Source organism: Lithobates pipiens, unplaced genomic scaffold (assembly GCF_037356315.1).
Source record: "Lithobates pipiens isolate NorthernLeopardFrog02 unplaced genomic scaffold, aLitPip1_a1.2 Scaffold_1, whole genome shotgun sequence".
NCBI classification, from domain to species: domain Eukaryota; kingdom Metazoa; phylum Chordata; class Amphibia; order Anura; family Ranidae; genus Lithobates; species Lithobates pipiens.
Genome location: NW_027507685.1, coordinates 86,519,309 through 86,544,121, shown reverse-complemented (window position 1 = coordinate 86,544,121; position 24,813 = coordinate 86,519,309). Strand labels below are relative to the sequence as shown.

Sequence of the window (24,813 nt, the reverse complement as noted above, 5' to 3'; positions counted from 1 at the left end):
AGGGGTCTATTGCTGGTGGAGGTCTATGGTTCCTGGAGTGGATCTGTTGCTGCTAGGGGGTATTTTGTTGCAGGAGGATCTATTGTTGTTGGGGAGGATCTGTTGTTTCTGGGGGGATCTATTGTTGCTGACCGCAGAGGATCTATTGCTGCTGGTGGGGGCTATTTTTTCCTGTAGTGGATCTGTTGTTGCAAGGGAGTCTATTGTTGCTGGGGAGATCTGTTGTTGCTGTGGGGGGGTGTATTTTTCTTGAGGGATCTACTGTTGCTTGTGGGGAGGGGGGGTCCTTTTGCTGCTGGGGGTCTATTTTACTGCTTTTCTTTTTTTGATGAACAAATTCCATACTTAGCGCCACATATTGATACTTTGTCTAAAGGTGGCAGTAACTGGGAGGTGGGTGGAACCAAGGAACGGTGCTTGGAGGTGGGTAGGCGGTGGAGACAAGGGGTGACTTGGAAGAGGGGAGTACCTGCACATATTCTCTGAAAAAAAAAAGCCCTGTCTAAATAGTAAAATTTAATTATTCATTGCTATCAGTTAAGCAACCTATCTAAGCAACTATATTTTAACAGTTTGAGAAAGACTAGAGCAGTGATGGCGAACCTTGGCACCCCAGTTGTTTTTGAACTAGATTTCCCATGATTCTCATGCACTCTGCAGTTTAGTGGAGTGTAGCGGGTATATAATTGTGTATTAATTCAATTAACGTGAAGTACTATGTTAATCTATGGACACTGTTATTCACTAGCATTGGATGCCATCTAGTGACCAAAACTGGAAATGGACTTTAGCTATTTTCCTTTTCTATGGTGTTGGAAAGATAACAGGAAGTGACTGTGTTTACTTTGGTCATTTGACCTCATCTACCCTCCCTCCTAGATTTTAAGCTCTAACGCGAAGGGCCCTCTGATTGCCCCTGTATTGTATTGTAATGTCTACCCTAATGTTGTAAAGCGCTGCGTAAACTGTCTGTGCTATATAAATCCTGTATAATAATAATAATAATCTACCCAGGAGTCCGTGTGACCTACCCATGAACACTTTGATATGCAGTGCATGCTGGGTAGGGTATAAAAGGGACTGCAGTGGTCATATTTGGTCTCTTGGATCCACATTGCCTGCCTGTGCGGAACTGTGTGTAAGGTTCTCGGACGCATCGGTAGATAGTCACCGCGGAGTGCAAACCGGACTGTTTGCTGGGTGACTTGACGGAGCCGAGAGATGGTGATCAGACTGACGGGGATCGGAGATGCTTTTTGGAGCAGCAGAGAGCCAGATCCAGTTGGTGGAGTGACACGGAGCATTTGGCCTAGCCAGCGGAAGCAAGCTGCAGTTGTAGGACTCAAGCCATCACTCAGAACTCTGATCCGATTGGTGAGCGGGTTGTGGCTCCCTGTTTAATCTATTACACATACTTAGACTTACTAATAGGCCTTCCTGGGACCTGTTGTTCCACATAATTTAGCAACTGACACTTAATAGGCCCGTTTCACTTTAGTACCTAAGTGTGATTACAAGTTTATGGAGTTATACCTGGAGTGTTCTAAGTTAACTTTCTCTACTTACCCCTTTGGATTACAATTATTTGAGGAGCTATTTAAGCTAGCGAAGAAACAAGATAAAAGAAGAAATACATTAAGTGAGGCCTCACGTAGACTTTAAATAAGGGGAGCTCCCAGGTCTAGATAGTAACATATTTGCATGTTATTTATTGTATTTGCCTGTTGACTTATGTTGTGCTGACGTTCTACGTTGGAACGACAGTTTAAACTCTGTAACCACCCATTTGCAATATTTTCAGTAAAAGTATTCCTGTTTAAGAGTACCAGTGTGTGGTTTACTGTCTTTCCCCACCAGGTGGAACCAGGGGATCCTGAGGGATAGACACAGGTACATTATACTGTTTACACTGTACTGTATTATTATTGCACCATAGCTGTGTCAAGGGGACACAGTCATTCCGAAGGGGGGGTTCTCAGTAGAGTGCAGGCCCAATTCAAATCAGAAGCTCCTTCGGGGGTCAGTGCTACTGGAGCATCATGGGAAATGTAGTTCCAAAACATCTGGGGGGGGGCACTGTTCTCCATCACTGGACTAGAGCCATGTGGAGATCTGGTAATCAACACAAAGCTCATTGGCCCTGTACGAGTAACCTGAAAATGATTGGGCACCAGTTAGGCAGCAGAGCTGCGTTGGGGTTCTGGACACTGGAACGTTCTCTGTGTTCCAGCACTCAGCACTGAGGTGTAGTTATCCTACCACCATGACCACCAATGGTCACCACCATGACCACTAATGCCTTGACCACTAATGCAGGAGGTGAAGGTTTAATGCACACTGCCATGACCACCAATGCAGAATACAATATGCCACCTATGGCTCGGGACCCATGTGTTGCTGGATAGAGGGGTGGGTTACCAGCAAATGTCTATTCCCTGATCTCCCCTACCTAGTCCAAAAACAGTGACAATTTCTTCACGTTATTTTCTGCTGTCACTTTTCCCAGCCACTGTGGCGTGGAAAGAAGCTAATGGAGCGCTATCTGTAGACATCAGTAGAGTGCTATCAGTAGAGTGCAGTAGAGGAACTACTGGGGTTTAATAGTCTCCTTATGTCTCAATTAGGAGAATAGAACCTATCACAGTAAAACATGTTATCTCATTGGTACCCTATGTGAAAAATACATTTACTGTAGGTGAAAAAAAGGTTAAAAATCAAAAGGTACACCCAAGCACCCCACCCAGAATACAATGATGAGCCCGCTCTTCCCCTATGTACATGCACATACATATACTGTATTGCCAAAAGTATTGGGACACCTGCCTTTACACGCACATGAAATGTAATGACATCCCAGTCTTAGTCCGTAGGGTTCAATATTGAGTTCACCAACCCTTTGCAGCTATAACAGCTTCAAGTCTTCTGGGTTTAGGAGTGTGTCTATGGAATGCTTGACCATTTTTCCAGAAGTGCATTTGTAAGGTCAGCCACTGATGTTGGACAAGAATGCCTGGCTCGTAGTCTCCGTTCTAATTCATCCGGTTGAGGTCAGTCAAGTTCCTCCACCCCAAACCTGTTCATCCATGTCTTTATGGTCCTTGCTTTGTGCACTGGTCCAAATCATTTGGTGGAGGGGAGGGGATTATGGTGTGGGGTTGTTTTTGGTCATGCTTACTGGTTTTATGCAATCTTCAGGCCTAAAATGATTTTTTAACATGTGTGTAAAGATCACAAAAAACAGCTCTGGCGGTGAAAGGGTTAAGCACCAATGACAATTAGAACATTAGAACATTACACGGATTAGACAAGATATGCAAATGTTTGAAAGTCACTGAAAACTTGGGAAGGGCTCTCAGGATGGATGAGCGATCGTTCTACTGAAACGTGATATGAAAATCTCGTTCCTTATGACCGGCTGGTTAAAGAAACTCTTAGTGAGAAATAAACACGCAGAGGAATCATTTATACAAAAACGCAGACAGATAAACAGAAAGAAGAAGCGTTTGGCTGCTCTTGTCTCTCGTCTGTTATTGTTAAGGAAGGAAAATTATTTTTCTTTAGGCCGAGAGATCAGCGAGATTCCAAGCCTGTAGAGTCAACTTATGTATGCAACAATGTCACATGGGAGGGAAATGAAGGTGTATTGATTAAAGCCCGTATTTACTGCCACATATAATGTGTGCTAAAAGGGACATTAAATTATATTTTAATATATTCTATCATCGGGCTCCCAAAAGTTGTCAGTGTAAGGGCGACATTGTAAATTTTACAAATACTCACAGTTTTAAAAATTCATACAATTTAAATGAATTAATACTTGTACAGTATTTTTTTTCATAATCTGTATAATATGCTTCGGAACAAGAGAGAAAAACTTCAGTGTCCCCATCAGAGTCCCCCTTACATCAGGGTCCTCATCAAAGTCCCCTTTACAGCCAGGTTCTCCACTAGGATACCCGTTATTATAGGGTCCCCATCAGAATCCCCTTAACATCAGGGCCCCTGTCAGAGTCCCCGTTACTTTAGGGTCCCCCATCAGAGTCGCCTTTACATTGCGGCCCCTATTAGGATCCCCCTTATATTAGGGTCGCCATCAGAGTTCCACCTTACATCAGTGCCACCATCAGAGTCCCCCCCCCTTACACCAGAGTCCCCTTTACACCCAGATTCCCTAACAGGGAAACCCTTATATCAGAGTCTCCCTGACATCAGGGTCCCTCTCAGAGTTCCCTTTACATCAGGGTCCCCATTAGGATCCCCCTAATATTTAGGTCCCCGTCAAAGCCCCCTTTACATCAGAGTCCCCATCAGAGTCGCCCCCCCCTTAACCAATGTTTTCATCAGGGTCCCCAACAGAAAACCCCTTTCATCAGGGTCCCCCTCAGAGTCCTGGTTACATCAGAGTCCCCATCAGTGTCCCACTTTACATCAGGGTCCCCGTAAGAATCCCCCCTTACTCCAGTGGTTTCATCAGAGTCCCCCCTTACATCAGGGTCCCCCATTAGAGTTCCCCTGTTACACCAGTGTTTTCATCATGGTCCCCAACAGGGGACCCCTTACATCAGGGTCCCCCTAGGAGTCCCCATTATATCAGGGTCCCCATCAGAATGTCTTTTACATCAGGGTCCCCATTAGAATCCCCCCTAATATTCAGTTCCCCATCAAAGTCCCCCTTTACATCAGGTGCCCCATCAAAGTCCCTCCCTTACACCAGTGTTTTCAACAGAGTCCCCCTTACATCAGGGTCCCAATCAGAGTGCCACCTTACATCATGGTCCCCAACAGAACCCCCCCCCCCCCATACACCAGTGTTTTCATCAGGGTCCCCATTAGAATCTCCCCTAATATTCAGGCCCCCACCAGAGTCCCCCTTTACATCAGGTGCCCCATCAGAGTCCCTCTCTTACACCAGTGTTTTCAACAGAGTCTCCCCTTACATCAGGGCCCCCCTCAGAGTGTCTGTTACATCAGGGTCCCCCTCAGAGTCCCCCTTACATCAGGATCCCCATAAGAATCCCCTTACTCCAGTGGTTTCATCAGAGTCCCCCTTACGTCAGGGTCTCGATCAGAATCCCATCTTACATCAGGGTCCTCCATTAGAGTCCCCCGTTACACCAATGTTTTCATCAGGGTCCCTCACAGGGAACCCCTTATATCAGGGTTACAATCGCAGTCTCCCTTACACCATGGTCCCCCTCAGAGTCCCTGTTGCATCAGGGTCCTCATCAGATTTCCCTTTATATCTGGGCCCCATTAGAATCCCCCTAATATTCAGGTCCCCATCAGAGTCCCCCTTTACATCAGGGTCCCCATCAGAGTCCTTCCCTTACATCAGTGTCTTCAACAGAGTCCCCCTTTACATCAGGATCCCCATCAGCGCCCCCCCCTCCTTACACCAATGTTTTCATCAGGGTCCTCTTTACATCTGGGTCCCCAGAAGAAAACTCCTTACATCAGGGTCCCCATCAGTGTCCCACTTTACATAAGTGTCCCCATAGGAAGCCCCCCCCCCCCACTCCAGTGTTTTCATCAGGGTCCCCCTTATATCAGGGTTGTCCAACAGAGTCCCCCCTTACATCAGGATCCCCATCAAACTCCACCCCCTTACATTGGGGTGTGCTGGAGACTGTGGGGGACGTGGAGACCAACTGATCCATATCCTCAATATATCCACTGAGGATCGGAGCATGGGGATTTGCCACTGACTGTGGCTGCGGGCCAGATAAAAACTTGTAGCAGACCAGATCTGGCCCACAGGCCGTAGTTTGGAGACCCCTGTTCTATATTTTGTTATTATTATCATCATTATTATTATTATATTGTATTGCTCTCAGCCGCTGAGCACATCATAGGTGACAGGAGAGAGGAAACACTTGAAAAAATAGGATGGCACTCCCTCCTATAGCACTAGGGGGGGCTGGTTCCAACAGCTGCTCTGTCCCTATAATAACTAAAGATGGAGCCATCACAAGCTGTAGAAGACTTCAGGAAGGCTTTCGGCTTATATTCTTTGAACTGAAAGGGATCCCTGGCTAGTAGGTAGGTTTAGCACACTATGATGCTATGTCCATATGGGACCGGATTGTTTTTTTCTTGATTAAAATGAACTTACACTTTAAATTTAAAGTCTAGGCACTGCTATACACCAAAGGATAACCAATAGCTTCAAACAATCTATTGCTGCAAAGCGTCCACAGAAACCCTGTACTTGGATGCACTGCAGTACATTGGGGAACACAGAATTGCTCTATTGCTTTTTGTACAGGGGTCCCCAAACACCAGGCCGTGGCCTCTCTGCAGTCAGGCCGTGAGTGCCGCGAGCTGGCTGGCAGGCCAGTGAGTGGGCCGGCGGGTGAGCAGGCTGGCAGGCCAGTGAGAGGACCATTGAGCGGGCCGGCGAGCGAGCAGAGAGATGACATCATCTCGCACCACCTACCCTGCATCACAGCAGTTCCACCCTCACTGTGCAGCCACGGGCAGCAGATAGATTACATAATCTCTCACTGCCCACCATCACTCTGGGACAAATCCACTGGCAAGTGACAATCTGCATTCTGGTGGCAGGTGAAGTGGCAAGTAACAATCCACATTTTGTGGCAGGCGAGGTGGCAAGTGACAATCCGCATCTGGTGGCAGGGGACGTGGCAAGTGACAAACTACATCTGGTGGCAAGTAACATGGCAAGTGACAAGCTGCATCTGGTGGCAGGGGACTTGGCAAGTGACAAACTACATCTGGTGGCAAGTAACATGGCAAGTGACAAGCTGCATCTGGTGGCAGGGAACGTGGCAAGTGACAAATGACATCTGGTAGCAAGTAACATGGCAAGCGACAAGCTGCATCTGGTGGCAGGCAATGGTGGAAAGTGACACACTCAGGGCTCCCACTGATTATGCATTATGGTGAGTTGCACTATTTCATTTTATATTACAATATCATAATGGAAATAATGCGCTTCAATCATCCTGACACCATATCCACAAAGGTGCCGTGATGATTGAAGTGCCAACACCAGCCATTGCCCGACAAATTCCCAGTGAAAAAACGCAGAGCCGGTCCCCGGTGCCAATAAGGTTGGGGACCGCTGGTTTAATATGTATCTATACTCAAGAACATACAATGTAATAGATGGCACTGTACTAGTCCTTAGCTCTGATGGCTTCAATAGTCTTCTTTTGCAGGTTTTTTTTCTGTTCTTTCATTTGGTGATCCTGCCAGTAAGTAACACACTTTCTGTCCTATGGTGAAAACGCTCACTTACTGTACTGTTTCTATGGAAGAGCAGTGTTTTGGAGGAAGGAAGTAGCACAAAAATGTGGATAGCTTCTCTAACTCGTTTACCTGGAATGTTCCTTGTTCTTGCTCAGGGCCCTGCCGATGGTGGACGCAGAACGTCTTCTTTGCACCGAGGCTTTCATTTTCTGCAAAAAAAAAAAAAAAGCAATGATGGAAATAGTGTTAGAACAATGAAACTATTTACTGAATAAAACAGAAAACACTGATTTCTAAACATTTAACAGCATATTTTTTGGGCTCATTGGCAGAAACTTCAAAATAAGAAATGTTTGTTCTTATAATGGCTAAAATCAGTTTAGTATCTAGAGCAGGGGTCTCCAAATTTTCTAAACAAAGAGCCAGTTTACTGGTCTTCAGACTTTAGGGGGCCTGGATTGGCCAGTGGGTGTAGGCAACATCTTAGGCTTGGTGGTCAATGGGAGTTAAAAACATTTCTTAGCACCTGTGGTCAGTAGATGTAGTGCCCCATCATTGGTTTCCGTGGGAGGAATAGTGCCCAATCATTGGTGTCCGTGGAAGAAATAGTGCCTCATAATGATGGTGTCAGTGGGAGGAACAATGCCTCATTATTAACATTGGTGGGAATAATAGTGCCCCATCAATGGTGTCAGTGAGTGGAATAGTACCCATCGTTGGTTTCAGTGGAAGGAATATTGGATAGTTAGTGGATAGAATAATGCCCCATCGTTGTCGTCAGTGGGAGGAATAGTACCTCACTGTTGGTGTTAGTCAGAGAAATAGCAAAACAAAACCGAAGAGAATTCCCAGCTCAACCCACCAGCCAATCTGCTACCAACCAAATTATCCTGTCTAACAGTTTGCGTTAAAAACAGGGGTTTAGTTAGCACACATTTGCAAATACATGTGTAAGCTGCAGAGTAGGGATGAGCTTGGTGTTCGAGTCGAACATATGTTCGACTCGAACATCGGCTGTTCGCAGAATACCAAACGTTATGGGCTGTTCACGCCAAATTCGTGTGGAGCTCATGGCCCACAATGCACTGCGCCATCGCAGTGCATTGCTGGCTCATGATTGGCCAAGCATGCACTGTGACCCCGCATGCTTGGCCAATCACAGCGCCGGCAGCGAGGAGAGCCATGATTGGCCACAGGCAGGATGCCAATCATAGCTCAGGCTGTGTAGTACACGCCTCCCACTATATAAGGCCGCCAGCGCGGTGGCCTTGTGTAGTGTTCCGGCGTCTGCAGGAGTTAGTGGGTGTTGTCTGTGTACCTTCAGCGCAGTATACACCTGTATCTACCTATTTTGCGTTATTGTTCTTCTGTAATTGAGCGATCAGCCATCTGCAGGAGTTTGTGTTTCAAATCTTCTCTTTATTATTTTTATAATAATCATAAAACATACAAGTCCATTTACAACATCATACATAAAACACAAACATTATACTCCTCATTTGTTATCACCTAACAAAAAAAAATAAAAATGTTCCCCTTCTTTTCGGCTTTCCTCTTCCTCTCCTATCTCTCCACCCCCCTCCTATCATTATTTCTCTTTTTTCTCCTTTCTCCTTTCTTTCCCCCATCCTCTCCCTCCTCCTCCCTCCCCCTTTCTTTAAATTATAGATATTCTACCATTCCGTTTGAGGACCGAAACTCTTCCCATTTTTTCCACACCGCTGGTATCTGGCTTTTTACATAGCCTTCTTCTCTTATTTGTTTTTCCATGAAACACATTTCATTAATTTCGCATATCCATTCTGACATTGTTGGACTAGTTGTTTCTTTCCATTTACGTGCTATTATTGTTCTAGCTGCTGTTGTCATATGTTGAATTATCCCATTTTTCATACTATCCAATGTATCTGTCGTAAGGGAAAATAATGCTACCTTTACATCTGGAATTAATTCTTTTCCTATCTCAAAAACTTTTATCCAAAAGTTTCTCACTTTCTTACAGCCATACCAAATATGTTCCAATGTTCCTTTTTCTATCCCGCACCTCCAGCATTTCTCTGTATTTCCTTTATTAACTATTTTTAATGCCACTGGACTCCAATACCATCTTAGCCCTTGTACACACGGTCGGAGAATCTGTCGGAATGAGTCTTATCGGACCGTGTCGGCAGATAATCCGACTGTGTGTGGTATGCATTGGACTGATTCCGTCCGACCCAATTTTCCAACATGTTGGAAAGATTTCCGACCAACTGGGCCGGACGGACCTAATCCGATCATGTGTAGAGCATTTTCATCGGGCCAAGTGCCACGCATGCTCACATTCAAATTCCGACACGGAAGCGCTCGTTCAGGTAAAACTACTGCTCCTAAGCGATATAGCACATTCGTCACGCTGCAATGTTAAAAAATCATTCATCAAGCGCATTCTCTTGTTCTTTACAATGCTGCAAGAACCAACTTCTTTTGATGCTCATAGTCACACACACTTCTCCCGAACGGATTTCATTACTCTTTTTTAACCATTTCAGCAATACAATTTTAGTTTAAGTCACATCTACACAATGTTTTTTTTATTTTTTTATTTTTTGGATGTTTTTGGGGGGGGGGATTCCCTAAAAATCTCCTTTAAAGACACTGCTCATTTCTCCTTTTTTTTTACTTTTTATTTTTGGGTGTAAACTTACAACAACAACATTATTGTATTTTTTAGATTTTCTTTTGCTTTTTTAATCTACAGGAGGTTGTTTAGTGTTGGTACCCCTTGTTATTTAGTTCACTTTGTATTTTGGAAATGTACCTGCCTGCTCACAAATAAACTCTACTTTTTGAAGGAAAACACATTACACAAGTATTTCATCAAACAAAAATAAAATTTATTTTTTTTGCTCGAAAATAAAAATAGGAACGCAGCACTGGAGAAACTTTGGTGCAGCTTTTGGCCCCCAGGGCAGATATGACTAAATGACATATACAAAAAAATTGGTGGCCTGAGAAGTACATATCTCAGGGAGAGAAGTCTGCTCCTGAAGTCCTAGAGAGCAGGAAATTCAGATGACATTTCTGTCCCCAGGATGGTGATCTTGAAGAGGCTGCATCTTCTGGCACACCAGACTCATCCCAGGCCATCACTCTCTGGTCTTCCTTTGTGACTTCCCACCAGGCATCATTCCAGGCTGTGGCTGGGCTCCTGTAGCTGGGGCAGGAGGAGAAGGAGGGCGTTGTTGGACCTCCTGGCTGCCACTTGCCACAGCCTCCCCCCGACTGAGGTCTTCCTGTGTATGAAAAGGGGACATAGTTTTAGTTTTTTGATCATCAATCACAACATTTTGTGCTCCTGGCTTCTGCTATTTGACTGTTACCAAATAGAACAGACTATCATTCTGATACCAGAATTTTTCTTTCCCGTCCCAATCATTTTTGGTCACTACTGTCTATTGAGATGTAAACCACTTTGAGAAATCACAACTTACTGATCAATAAGAACATCTAGTTAACATCATTAAATGTAACACAAGAAATATGTTCAACAATGCAAAACCTGTCTCAAGCTGGGCCCCACCACATGGTGCTGCCTGGAAGGCCCAGGTTGGACATCAGAAGCCTCAGCTGGGGGTGAAGGATGCCTTGGAGAAAGCCTGGAGAGTGGTGGCCTGAGTGGTGGCCTGGGTACCCCCTGGTCTACCAGAAAATGCAGCCTGTCAAAGTGCACCATCCTGGGGTAATAAACAGCATCTGGATCTCCTGCTCTCAAAGACTCCAGTTGCTTCTTTCTCTCCCTGAAATATGTAAGCTTCATGGCCACATTTTTGCAATTCAGATATGTCATGTCTGCCGTGGGGACCCTGATCTGCACCAAAGCAAGCAGTTTCTCCAGTGCTGCGTTCCTCTTTGATCTGTCATAATAAAATTTGTTGTGGAACTGCCACAGGCAGGGCATCTCCATGTAGAGCTCGAGGAATAGCCCCATAAAGTTGGGATTGTTGAATGGGTCCATTTTGTCTGCAAGACACAACACAAGACAAACCCTCAAATACTAATAATGCAATTAAAATCCCTCATAATCTTGTCCCAACAGCGGCCTAGATACAAGCAGTCTAGTCTAGTGAAGCACAAAGTTAAAAATGTTACCTTCATTTCGACGTTCGCCACGTCTGTGACTCACACTCTCCTCCCAGATCGTATGGACGATACACATGTGTGGCGTTTTATATACAGTGCGAATGCGTGAAACTCCGCCCGCCCCTGACGTTCTTTCCAGACTATTCCCCGCCCCTTCGCTTCCCGCGCAGTGGGGAGAGCACATGGCGAAGAGAACGCAAGTGTGCAATAATAGTTCCACTAACGAGGAGGAGGGTGAGGAAAGCCCGGAGCCTGAAACGTCCCGATCCAGGAAGACAAGATTTAAGGCCTCAAATATGTCTTTTGGAGAGATGTTGGAGATGGTCGACATATTGAACAGGACCGACTATGATGGGAAGTATGGACCTTACCCAAACCCAAATATCAGAAAGGCCAAGATCATGAATAAAGTTGTGAAGAGTTTTCTGAAGAATTTTGGGGTACGCCGATCCAAGGATCAACTGAGAAAACGCTAGTCAGACCTGAAACTGAGGGAGCACGAGCAGTACCTAAGGATCAAGTGTGTTCTTAAAAAAAGTAAGTAGTTGTCGTGTGTTCATATCATTATTCTTGCTTGCATACATGCTCCATGTGCTTTGATTTCATGTTGTGCATTTTAAAATGGCCACTTTCAAGGTCATGGTTTAATTCGTTCGTATGAAACATCGTTCTGCAGGGAAGTATTCCAGCTTAACAAAGTGGCCCCAATAATGTTCTCACCTTGTAACTCGGCCCAAAAAAACAATTGTACAACACTTCCAAGCAATGCTTCATATTCCTATTTATGCCCTCTGTGTGCTAATTAATCTTTGTTTACATTCTCATAGGGGAGAGAAGACTCGGCAAGTATGAGGACACCAGGGACCATGAGGACACCAGGGACCACACCCCTCCCAAAGAAGGGCAACTTCCAAAAGAAGAAACAGAGGAGCAGGAGCAGGAGCAGGAGGAGGAGGAAGAAGGAGAGATTGTGGAGGTTGGCCAAATTGTCACCACAACAGGTGAATGTCGGAGAACACAGCTTCCGGTAAGCTCATCAATGTATATCACCATATTTGGATTACATGGTGTGTTTGTTTGTTTTTTTTCTAGGTGATGTGGAGGAAGATTCCCGTTTTACCAGTAAAAGTGCCCAGATCTTGATCGGGGAGATAATGGGGTGCAATAGAGATTTGGAAATTGTACAACAAAACATCAATGATGTTAAAAATAAAATGAAGTACATCATTGATGTTTTGGGGAGAGTGTGAAAACGAAAAAACTAGATAGGGTTTTATTTTTTTATTTTTATTTTTTAAAAATGTGTATTTTGCATAATTCCAAATTTGGAAGATGCACAGAGTGTGTAAACATGCGCTATCTCACATCATGGGGGATCAATGTACATGTTTTGTGGAAAGTGTCTGCGATGAAGTGGTTGCAGCCCCAAAGCATGTACATTGATCCCCCATGATGGGAGATAGCACATGTTTACACACTCTGTGCATCTTCCAAATTTGGAATTATGCAAAATACACCTTTTAAAAAACAAAAAAACAAAAATAAAACCCTATCTAGTTTTTTCGTTTTCACGTGTGTATCTTCCAAATTTGTATTTTTCAGGGGTGACACCCCATGTGATGAAGGCAATATCAGCCCAGTTTGTACATACTCATGTCTGATATTGTCTTTACTTTTCCAAGTTGAACTTTGTAAGTTCCTGTGTTCTGTATTTTAAGGTTTGAGACATGCCTGTTTACACAAAAAAACAAGTAAAAAATAAATATGATTAAACTGGGTTTTGGATACCCAACATACAGTATCTTGGTTTGTTGTAAAAACCTTTACTAAACGCACATATGAATGTGCTTGTATTAAAAAGTTTAATTCTCAACAATGTGTGGCTTCCTTTTTCATTGGGCTTAAAATTTATTTGTAGTGAAATTTGAGTTTGCGCTGAGAAGGAGTGTGATTTACTAAAGGCAACTCCACATTGCACTCCAAGTGCAGTTTCAGGTGTACTTTTGCAGTGCACTTATAGTGCATAGTGGATGTGCCTTTAGTAAAAAGCACCCACAGTGAGGGGTAAATTTGGACAATCATGCCATTTTCCTGCCAGGGTGCTGAAAATGAGCATGATTTAGATCAGTAATGCACTACACATTAGTTAACAAAAAGAAGGTGTGTGTGTGTGTAGCAGACCCACAACATAATAAGATTAACTGAAGAAGAGACTGTCCCCTCATCTCACTCTGAACTTGGGTTTGCACTGTTGCTGAAAAAGGCACAACTTGACGAAAAATGGCAAAGAGGGAGGCCACAGTCTGCCATTCCTGTGGCGTTGAAGGACACTGTGTAGTGACACAAGAAAAAAAAATAGTAATTTTACAAATCAACATTGCATGCAGATTAGACACCCACATTTTTGGACAAAATTAGTATAACCTTTTTTAAAATGAGTATTTAAAGCCTAAAGTATAAGGTCCCCTTATGAGAGTCCTAACCCCCCCCCCCCATCTGATGGGCCCTTAATAAAAAATGAGGGGGGATGTTTAGGAGAGGTAACCCTCTACACTTGATTGAGAGCTGAATGCCTAAATAATGTGTGATACTTTGTGAAGCCCCTCCTTAGTTACACTATTGGCAGCCCACCGGACAGGTAAGAAGTGTCATAATAACAAAATGGAAGGACATTTTGACATTCTGCTATTACATAGCAAGAAAATTAATGTGTTAAAAAAATAAAACTAGCATTTGAAAGTATTGAAGCCCTTACACTACATGCTTTGGTGAATTGTTCCATAAATGTGATCATGAAAAAGGTATTTAGAGTGTGTATTGGGTTGGGTCAAGTCATCAGATAGAGGATTGCTATCAGCTGAGGTAACAGTTGGGGAGAGGGGGGTTACTAATGAGTTTGGCACAACTCCAAAAAACAATAAAAAGGTCACTTTGCATGATTTGAAGCACACACATCACATTTGTAGACATTTTTGGGGGTGTTTAGGGGAAAGCAATACTATGGAGCTGCCAAAAGACATTGTCAAGTGACTAGACTATAGTTTTAGGGGCCAAGAAGAGCATGGTGGGGAAGTTAGTGAGGCAAATCCGCATGAGGACAAAGGGGCAGAGCATATGAATTAGAGCATATTGCAATGATGGTAATTAAGGAATGAGGAAAGAAATGCAAGACATTAGCAATCATGAAATACATAGAATGTGATGTTTAAGGTTAAAAATTAGCATAATATAGTCCTTCAGCAGGAGCTGAATGATGGCAGAACAGGTCTCTGGAATAATGATCCCCAGAGCCTTGGGGGAGATGCCTGTAGAGAACTTGAGGTCCTGAAGGTTCGTCTACGTACTCATCGTACAGTTTGTGCTGTGCAGGGGTTCTTACTTTGACTTTGACACAAGCCCTTTGGCTTGTGTCAAAGTCAAAGTAAGAACCCCTGCACAGCACAAACTGTACAATGAGTACGTAGACGAAACATGTTTGGAAAACGGACGGCTGGTCAGAACGGACACCAGAAAGCAACGCTAAACAGCAAGGCCTGAAAGGATGACCAGAATAGCAGAAGCAAGCAGACAATAAAAAATGCCTTTCAAAGCGTAGTATACCAAGATAGAGTCCACAATGAGAAGCAAATACTTAATGACTGCACGCACTGATTATCAGATACGCAAAGACAAGCACAAACTGAAGAGCAGTAGCGATCTGAATCACTAATCTGAAAAGCGCGAATCGCCTTTCACCAAACTTCTACTAAAACACGAGATCAGCAGAAGGAGCCCAAAGGGTGCCGGACGTGGTGCTGAACTTCCTTTTTCTAGTCCCGCCGTACACGGCTTACATCACCGCGTTCTTGGCAACCGCGAAATCAGACAACTTGGCCCGACCGTGTGTATGCAACAGTTTCGGACACAATCCGTCGGACTAAATCCGACGGGCAAAATCCAACGGATTTGGTTGGCAAAATCTCCGACCGTGTGTCACTTTATAGTTTCTTTCTTGATGCTTTAACGCCATTGAGGTTTTATGTATTATTCCTAAAAAAAATTTCCATTCTTTCTCTGTAATTATCTCTCCTAATTCTTCTTCCCATTTTCTTATTCCTATTAAGTCTCTAATGTCTCCCGTGGGTAACAGCAATTCATATACTTTAGATAGCTTATTCTTATGGTTCTGCTCCTTCAGTATTATCTGTTCAAACTTAGTTAATGGTCTATTTATTGAATTTTTATTTATTTCAATACATTTTTCTAGTTGATAATGTTGTAACCAGTATTTTTTAAATTCCAATCCCAAATCAAATAAACTTGGCGTATTTCCATCCACCAGGATCTGTACTAATCTTATATTCTCCATCTTGGTCCATTTTAAATAACTTACACCTTCCAAAGCTGGCTTAAATTCTGGATTGGACATCAGTGGGGTCAGAGGTCCAGTCCTGGAGGATAGCTTACCTTTTTTCAACACTGCGTCCCAAATTCTTAAAGTAGCTCTCACAAAAATTGGCAATTCCTTTTTTTTTATTCTTAATTCAGGTTTTATCCAAGGTAAAAATTTAAGCTGTACTCCCATAATTTCCTCTTCCAACGTTACCCATTGTTTATTTTTCTTATCATGTTGCCAGTTTATAATTCTAACCAGTGATGCTGCTTGCATATATTTTACAAAATCGGGCAATGCCAACCCTCCATTTTCTTTTGTTCTGGTTAGTGTTTCTCTTTTTATTCTGCAGTTTTTTTTTGCCCATACGAAACTACTTATAGCTTTCCTGAGATTTATCATTATCTTCCTAGATGGAACAATAGGTAACGTTTGGAATACATATAGTATCTTTGGCAATATCTCCATTTTTACTATATTTATTCTACCTAACCATGAGTATGTTATTTTTTCGTATTTTTGCATTTGTTTTATTATTTTGCGTATAATCATGTTATGATTTAATTCTTGTATCTGCTTCAAATCCTTCGGAATCATGACTCCCAAGTACTTGATTGCCTCTTTCTGCCATCTAAACGGAAAATCTTTTTGTAAGAGCAACTGCATTTCTTCTTTTATTGTAATATTCATCATTTCTGATTTATCGTAGTTTACCTTAAAGTTACTTAATTCCCCGAATCGATCTAATTCTTTTATTATGTTAGGAATTGTTATAATAGGGTTTGTTATATACAATAATAAATCATCTGCATATACTGCCAATTTATATTCATTATCCTTAATTTTGATCCCTTGTATATCCTTATTTTTCCTAATTGCATTAATTAAATGTTCCATCACTATTATATATAGTAAAGGGTATAGGGGGCAACCTTGGCAGGTCCCATTTGATACCTTTATATATACTGAAAGTATTCCGTTTATTCTTACCTTGGCTCTTGAGTTGGCATATAATGCCATAATCCTACCTAACATTTTTGGGCCCAGTCCTATCTGTATTAATGCCTCCTCTAAGAACCGCCATCCCACTCTATCAAACCATCTAACCATCTTCATGGCCCTACAACCTTTGGCTCAGGCCTTTCATTCATGCATACATATCTTTATACCAATATCTATTGATTTTACTCTACTACTTCAGACTTATATAGTACTTATATCCTATACTTTTTATCGACCAACGAGGACCCTAGGGATAATCACTACACCTTTGCCATGCCTGCTCTCCGTTTGGCCCTGGGTGGGGTCCCATTTGATTCTGCCCCCTCAGCTCCCTGGGGAGGCATCTGCTGCTGCCGTCTCGAGGCCGCACACCTGGAGCCATGGCCAAGCTCAGTGGTAAGTATGGGGGGGCCTACAACCCCTCCTACCCTGTGCCTTTATAACCAATACTGTGCTATATTGCCAAACATATATATTTTTGTTCATCCTAGGTACATTGTTACACACATCCACCCCTGAAGAGCGAGCTGGATCTCACAAAACTATTCGGGTAGTATGATGCCCGTGTACCATGTACTACTTCTACATTTATGTACCAATACTCCTTGTTTATATATTTTTTTAATTGGCAACCGTTGGTGTTATTTATCCATGTAAACAATTGTATTTGAATAAACCATATACTATATTTTATGTTTACTGGCGGAAACAGTACCCATATCAATGAAGTACCAGTCCCAGGGTCCCAGGGCGAATCCTTTGTTGTTTCCCACCCTATCAAAAGCTTTCTCAGCATCTATAGTTAAAAGACAGGCCGGAATGGCGGCCCTCTGGGCATATTCCAACAACGTACATGTCTTTATTATATTATCCCTAGTTTCTCACCCCTTTGTAAAACCCATTTGGTCCAGCTTTATATATTCCGGAAAAATGGGAGTTAATCTATTAGAAATAATTTTTGAATATAATCTAATATCTATATTTGTTAATGAAATAGGGCAGACGTTTTTACTTAACTAGTTGCTGACCACCGGCCGTCCAATGATGGCCAGGCGGCGCACCTATTGTGGCGGGATGCCGTCATATGACGGACTCCCGTTTAAACAGGGAATGCGCGCGATCGTGCGCGCGCACCCCTGTTTCTTCGGTGGCGGCGTGTCACGGAGATACCGCTCGCCACCGAAGGGGGTGAACAGCCATTGGTTATGGCTGTTTACCACGTGATCGGCCGTGACTTCATCACTTCATCACAGATGGTCACACTCCAACTGTGCACGGCGCATGCGCACGATCGTGAGCGCGCTGCACGTGCATGTCGGTGGTGGCGTGTTCCCCGGGAACACTGCTCGTCACCGATGCTGGTAAATAGCCACTGGCCGGCTGTTTACCCACGTGATCGGTTGTGATCCTTTCACAGCCGATCACTAAAATGTAAACAAACCGCGGTAACGAGATGTTACCGGGTTCTCCTCCTCACACACCGATCGTGAGTGAGGAGGAGATTGTGGTAACATCTCGTTACCGTCTACAGTACACATCAAGCACACTGATTACCCCCCCACCCAATAAAGAGGACCTGTCACCATCCCTCATAGTACCTGTCAATCACAGTCCATCAGAGTACCTGTCACAGCCCATCAGAGTATTTGAGTACCTGTCACAGCCCATCAGAGTACCTGTCAGCCCATCAGAGTACCCGAGTACCTGTCACAGCCCATCAGAGTACCCGAGTACCTGTCACCGCCCATCAGAGTACCCGAGTACCCGTCACGGTCCATCAGAGTACCCGAGTACCTGTCACGGCACATCAGAGTACCCGAGTACCTGTCACGGTCCATCAGGGTACCCGAGTACCTGTCACGGTCCATCAGGGTACCCGAGTACCTGTCATGGTCCATCAGAGTACCCGAGTACCTGTCACGGTCCATCAGGGTACTCGAGTACCTGTCACAGTCCATCATGGTACCCGAGTATCTGTCACGGTCCATCAGAGTACCCAAGTACCTGTCACAGCGCATCAAAGTACCCGAGTACCTGTTGCAGCCCATCAAAGTACCCGAGTACCTGTCACAGCCCATCAAAGTACCCGAGTACCTGTCACGGTTCATCCGAGTACCCGAGTACCTGTCACAGCCCATCTGAGTACCCGAGTACCTGTCCCAGCCCATCTGAGTACCCGAGTACCTGTCCCAGTCCATCTGAGTACCCGAGTACCTGTCCCAGTCCATCTGAGTACCAGAGTACCTGTCCCAGTCCATCTGAGTACCCGAGTACCTGTCCCAGTCCATCTGAGTACCAGAGTACCTGTCACAGTTCATCTGAGTACCCGAGTACCTATCACAGTTCATCTGAGTACCCGAGTACCTATCACAGTTCATCTGAGTACCCGAGTACCTTTCACAGTTCATCTGAGTACCTGTAACAGTTCATCTGAGTACCCGAGTACCTGTCACAGTCCATATGAGTACCTGTCACCGCCCTTCAGAGTACCCAAATACCAGTCACCAAGCCATCAGAGTACCTGTCACCAGGCCATCAGAGTACCCGAGTACCTGTCACCAGGCCATCAGAGTACCCGAGTACCTTTCACCAGGCCATCAGAGTACCCGAGCACCTGTCACCAGGCCATCAGAATACCCGAGTACCTGTCACCAGGCCATCAGAGTACCCAAGTACCTGCCACCAGGCCATCAGAGTAACCGAGTACCTGTCACCATGTCATCAGAGTACCAGAGTACCTATCTCCAGCCCATCAGAGTACCCGAGTACCTATTTGCAGCCCATGTCTCATAGAATATACGTTGGGGTGTTTGCTTTCCAAAATGGGGTCATTTTGTGGTCCAGGACCTTCAAAAGTGTGATGGGTAGGAATGAAATGAGATGTGTCATTTATGCTCCTAGAATGCCTGAACGTACTACTTCAATATTCGGCCTCTCTATGTGGCCAGGCTGTGTAAAAGTCCTACACATGTGGTATCGCCATACTCGGGAAGAGTAGCAGAATGTATTTTGGGGTGTCATTTTTGCTATATACATGCTATGTGTTAGAAATATCTTATAAATTGACAATTTTGTGTAAAAAAAAAATGCGTTTTAATTTTTTTCCACATATTCCAAAAACTTCTGGAAAAAAATTAACAGTTCAAAAGACTCATTATGCCTCACAGATTATACGTTGGGGTGTTTGCCTTCCAAAAAGGGGTAATTTTATGGGCAATTCCATTGTCCTGGTACTCCAGGGCCTTCAAAAATGTAATAGGTGGTTGAGAAATGAGATGCGTCATTTTTGCTCGTAGAACGTCTGAAGGTACTACATCAATGTTGGTGCTCTGTATGTGGTCAGGCTGGGTAAAAGTCTCACACATGTGGTATCGCCGTACTCGGGAAGAGTAGCAGAATGTATTTTGGGGTGTAATTTGTTGTATGCATATGCTGTGTGTGAGAAATAACCTGATAATATGACAATTTTGTAAAAAAAAATAATAATAAAAAAAAATCTTCATTTTGCAAAGAATTGTGGGAAAAAATGACAACTTAAAAAAACTCACCATGCTACTTACTTAATACCTTGGAATGTCTACTTTGTAAAAAGGGGTCATTTGGGGGGTATTTGTACTTTCCTGACTTGTTAGTGTCTCAAGAAATGAGGTACACCTGATGTACTGAAGGCCTGATCAGATGTGATCAATTTTCAGCGATTGGCACCATAGTTTGTAGACTCTATAACTTTCACAAAGACCAAATAATATACACTAATGTGGGTTATTTTTACCAAAGATAGGTAACAGTATAAATTTTGGCCAAAATTTATGAAGAAAAATTACTAATTAGCAAAAATGTATGACAGAAACAAAGAAAAAGGCATTTTTTTCACAAAATTTACGTTTTATTTTATTTATAGCACAAAAAATAAAAAACCCACTAGTGATTAAATACCACTAAAAGAAAGCTCTATTTGTGTGGAAAAAAGGACGCAAGTTTCATATGGGTACAGTGTTGGATGACTGAGTAATTGTCATTCAAACTGTGAGAGCGCTGAAAGCTGAAAATTGGTCTGGTCAGGAAAGGGGTGTAAGTGCACTGTATTGATGTGGTTAATGTATGGTCTTTTTCTGGTTTTGGGATAAGTATAATGTGGGCTTCCGTACTCTGTGGTACGAAAGTCTGCATTTTCGTTATAGAATTATATGTTTTTTTAAGTATAGGTGTGATTAGATCTTGGAACCGTTTATAAAACCTTGCTGTGTATCCGTCTGGTCCTGGGCTCTTCCCCAGGGCCAGTTCGGCTATTGCCTGTTGAATCTCTTCTGTTGTAATTTCTTCTTCCATTTCCTCAATTATTTCTCTAGGGAATCTGGGTAAAGCTGTTTCATTAACATATTTTCTAATCTTTTCAGCCTTTTCCTCTTCTTTATTTTCCTGTTGTGATTCTATATTGTATAATTTATCATAGTACTTTTGAAATGTTTTTACAATTTCAGTTGGATCATATGTTATTTCCCCGTTTGCTTTTAAAATCTTTACTATAGATGTCGTGGATTGTTGTCCTCTCAATGTTCTTGCAAGTAGTTTCCCCGTTTTATTTCCATAATGATACCATTGTGTTCTGTTTTTATCCCTTATATGAAGGGACTCCTCATCAAGCACGGCCTGCAGCTCAATTCTTTTATCTTTTAAAAGTATGTTATCTAACTTCAAGCTCTGTTTATGTTTACCTTCCAATATCCCAATTTCCAACAACAATTGAGCTTTTTTTTGTTCTTTTTCCCTTTTTACCCTACATCTGTGCTTGATGAGCAGTCCCCTCAATAGGCATTTTAATGTTTCCCATTGCATAGGAGATGAGGTATTATCTTTATCATGGATTAACTGAAATTCCTTTATCGCTCTCTGAATATCCTCCTCGCATTTTTTATCTTTAACCGGTTCCCGACCAGCGCACGACGATGTACGTCGACAGAATGGCACAGGCAGGCATATTGGCATACAGGTACGTCCAATCTTCAATGCCGTCCTGCCATCGGGAGCGCGCCGCCGGTCGCGGGACCCGCAGACTCGATCGCCGCGGGCATATCCACGATCGTCTCATGAGACGGCTGAATGGAGGAAATGCCGTGTAAACAGCATTTCTCCATTCTGCCTAGCAACTAGTGACGCTGATCTCTGCTCCATGTGATTGGAGCAGAGATCAGTGTTCACTAAATGAAAGCCCAACCCCCCCACAGTTAGTAACACACCCCTAGGAACACTTAACCCCTACACTGCCACCCACTGGTTAACCCCTTCACTGCCAGTGTCATTTACACAGGAATCACTGCATTTATATAGCAGTGATTACTGTATAAATGACAATGGTCCCAAAAATGTGTCAAAAATGTCCGATGGGTCCCCCACAATGTTGCAGTCACAATAAAAATCGCTGATCGCCGCCATTACTAGTAAAAAAAAAAAAATTATTATTAATAAAAATGCTATAAAACTATCCCTATTTTGTAAATGCTATAACTTTTGCGCAAACCAATCAATAATCGCTTATTGCAATTTTTTTACCAAAAATAAGTAGAAGAATACGTATCGGCCTAAACTGAGGGAAAAAAATGTTTTTTTATATATTTTTGGGGTATATTTATTATAACAAAAAGTAAAAAATAATGCATTTTTTTCAAAATTGTCGCTCTATTTTTGTTTATAGCGCAAAAAATAAAAACCGCAGGGGTGATCAAATACCACCAAAAGAAAGCTCTATTTGTGGGAAAAAAAGGACGTCAATTTTGTTTGGGAGCCACATCGCACGACCGCGCAATTGTCAGTTAAAGCGACACAGTGCCGAATCTCAAAAAGTGGTCTGGTCTTTGACCAGCAAAATGGTCCGGTCTGTAAGTGGTTAAGTAAGTTATCATTCAAACTTCATATCCCTCTTGTTTTTTTATATTCCATTATTTTTAATTCCAGATATATTGGTGCATGATCTGACTATAAAAATCCTCCTATATCTGTTATTGGAGTCACCAATAATCCAGATTGATTCAAGAAAAAGTAATCTATTCTATGATAAGAATCATGAATATTTGAATAATATGTGTAGTTCTTTTGCTTTTGATGTTGTACTCTCCATATATCAATCAGTTGATATTCATCTAGTAATTCTTTAAATTCTTTTAGTTGTTTATTTCTCCTCTAAGGGTGGGTATTAGTAGTGTCTATTTTCGTATGCATTATAAAATTCAGATCTCCGCCGATTATTATTGTTCCTTCTGCACTATCCATTGCGTTCCTTAAAATTTTTATCCCTGTCTCAATTTGTTCATAATTTGGTAAATAGAGATTAATGATTGTAAACATCATACCAAATAGTTTGACCTTTACAACTAAAGATCTGCCGTCTTTCCCTTTATACTCCTGAACTATTTGATATAACGTGTCTCTATGGAACGCTATTGATACTCCTCTTGACTTAGAATATGGAAATGTATAGTGAATCCAATTAGCATAATTCTTATTAGTTAATTTCGGAATGTGCTCTGAACGAAAGTGTGTTTCCTGGAAAAGGACTATATCTACCTTTCGTTTATGGAACAAGTTTAAAATTTGATTTCTTTTTGAGAGAGAGTTAAGGCCTCTTGCGTTGAAAGAGCAAATTTTTAACCCCTCCATGTTAGACTTCCAGGAGGGGATAAATTATTCCTTAATCTACGGGGGATCCTGCAAGGTGTCAGAAGAAGAGGGAAGAAGAAAGAAAAAAAAAACCCCCAAAAAACTGAAAATTTTATTAAAAATTTCTAACACAAATCTTAACTAATATTTCATACCCCCAATCTTACCCCCCTTATTCCTAGTTTTCCTCCCACCCCAAAAAAAAAAAAAATACTTGTCACATACACTCAATCCTAACACCCTTGACAAACCCTTATCTAATCCACTCACAGCCCACTCCACTCTTTCCTTCACATTCACTACCCTATATCTAATGACTTCAAAAAGTCTAACTTACTTAACCAGTAAGGTCCCTCTTAAGAGGGGAGAAATCGGAACCGCTGGTCTAGAATAGCTATCCGTCAGTTTTTCCCACTGCAGGAGTTTGTGGATGTTGTCTGTGTGCCCAGAGTGCAGTATACACCTGTATCTACCTATTTTGCTTTATTGCTCTTCTGTAATTGAGCTATCAGCCATCTGCAGGAGTTTCTGGATGTTGTCTGTGTGCCCTGAGCGCAGTATACACTCGTATCTACCTATATAGCTATATTGCTCTTCTGTAATTGAGCTATCAGTCATCTGCAGGAGTTTCTGGGTGTTGTCTGTGTGCCCTGAGCGCAGTATACACCTGTATCTACCTATATAGCTATATTGCTCTTCTGTAATTGAGCTATCAGCCATCTGCAGGAGTTTCTGGGTGTTGTCTGTGTGCCCTGAGCGCAGTATACACCTGTATCTACCTATATTGCTCTTCTGTAATTGAGCTATCAGCCATCTGCAGGAGTTTCTGAGTGTTGTCTGTGTGCCCTGAGCGCAGTATACACCTGTATCTACCTATATTGCTCTTCTCTAATTGAGCCATCTACCATCTGTAGGAGTTAGTTGGTGTTGTGTGCCTCCAGCACAGCACAGTATACACCGGTATCTACCCTTTAATTCCTGTTGTTCTATAATAAAGGCATCTGCAGGAGTTAATGGGTGTTGTGTGCCTCCAGCACAGCACAATATACACCTGTATCTACCCTTTATTGCTGGTGTTCTATAATAAAGGCATCTGCAGGAGTTAGCGGGTGTTGTGTGCCTCCAGCACAATATACACTACCCAATTGCTGGTTTTCCCATCTCCCTTCAGGCCATTATGATGTCTGGAAGGCCAACAAGTAGAGGCAGACAGGCACGAGCCGATAAAAGGGGGCAAGCAGGTTCTGTGTCTAGAGACAACAGTGCTGGTCGTGGACGCGGTGCATCGTCACCAGCACGTGGCCATGGGACACGCTTGTCCTTATTTTCGGCAGCTGGATGTGTTGAGCCGCATCATGCCGAAGACTTGGTAGAGTGGATGACCAAGCCCTCTTCATCCTCCTCATCCTCTCTCACCCAGGCTCAGGGTACTAGCAAAGCAGCTGCCAATG

General features: G+C 42.9%; 1 protein-coding gene across 1 annotated transcript in view; it reads right to left on the bottom strand.

Moving 5' to 3' along the window:
* The window catches only part of LOC143942592 (rho GTPase-activating protein 20-like), a 161,434-nt gene that overhangs the window by 60,525 nt on the left and 76,096 nt on the right, over positions 1 to 24,813 (bottom strand). The window contains exon 2 of the mRNA XM_077463982.1: positions 7,342 to 7,421. Within this exon, the coding sequence (XP_077320108.1) occupies positions 7,342 to 7,421 (80 nt within the window). The remainder of the gene's footprint in view (positions 1 to 7,341; positions 7,422 to 24,813) is intronic.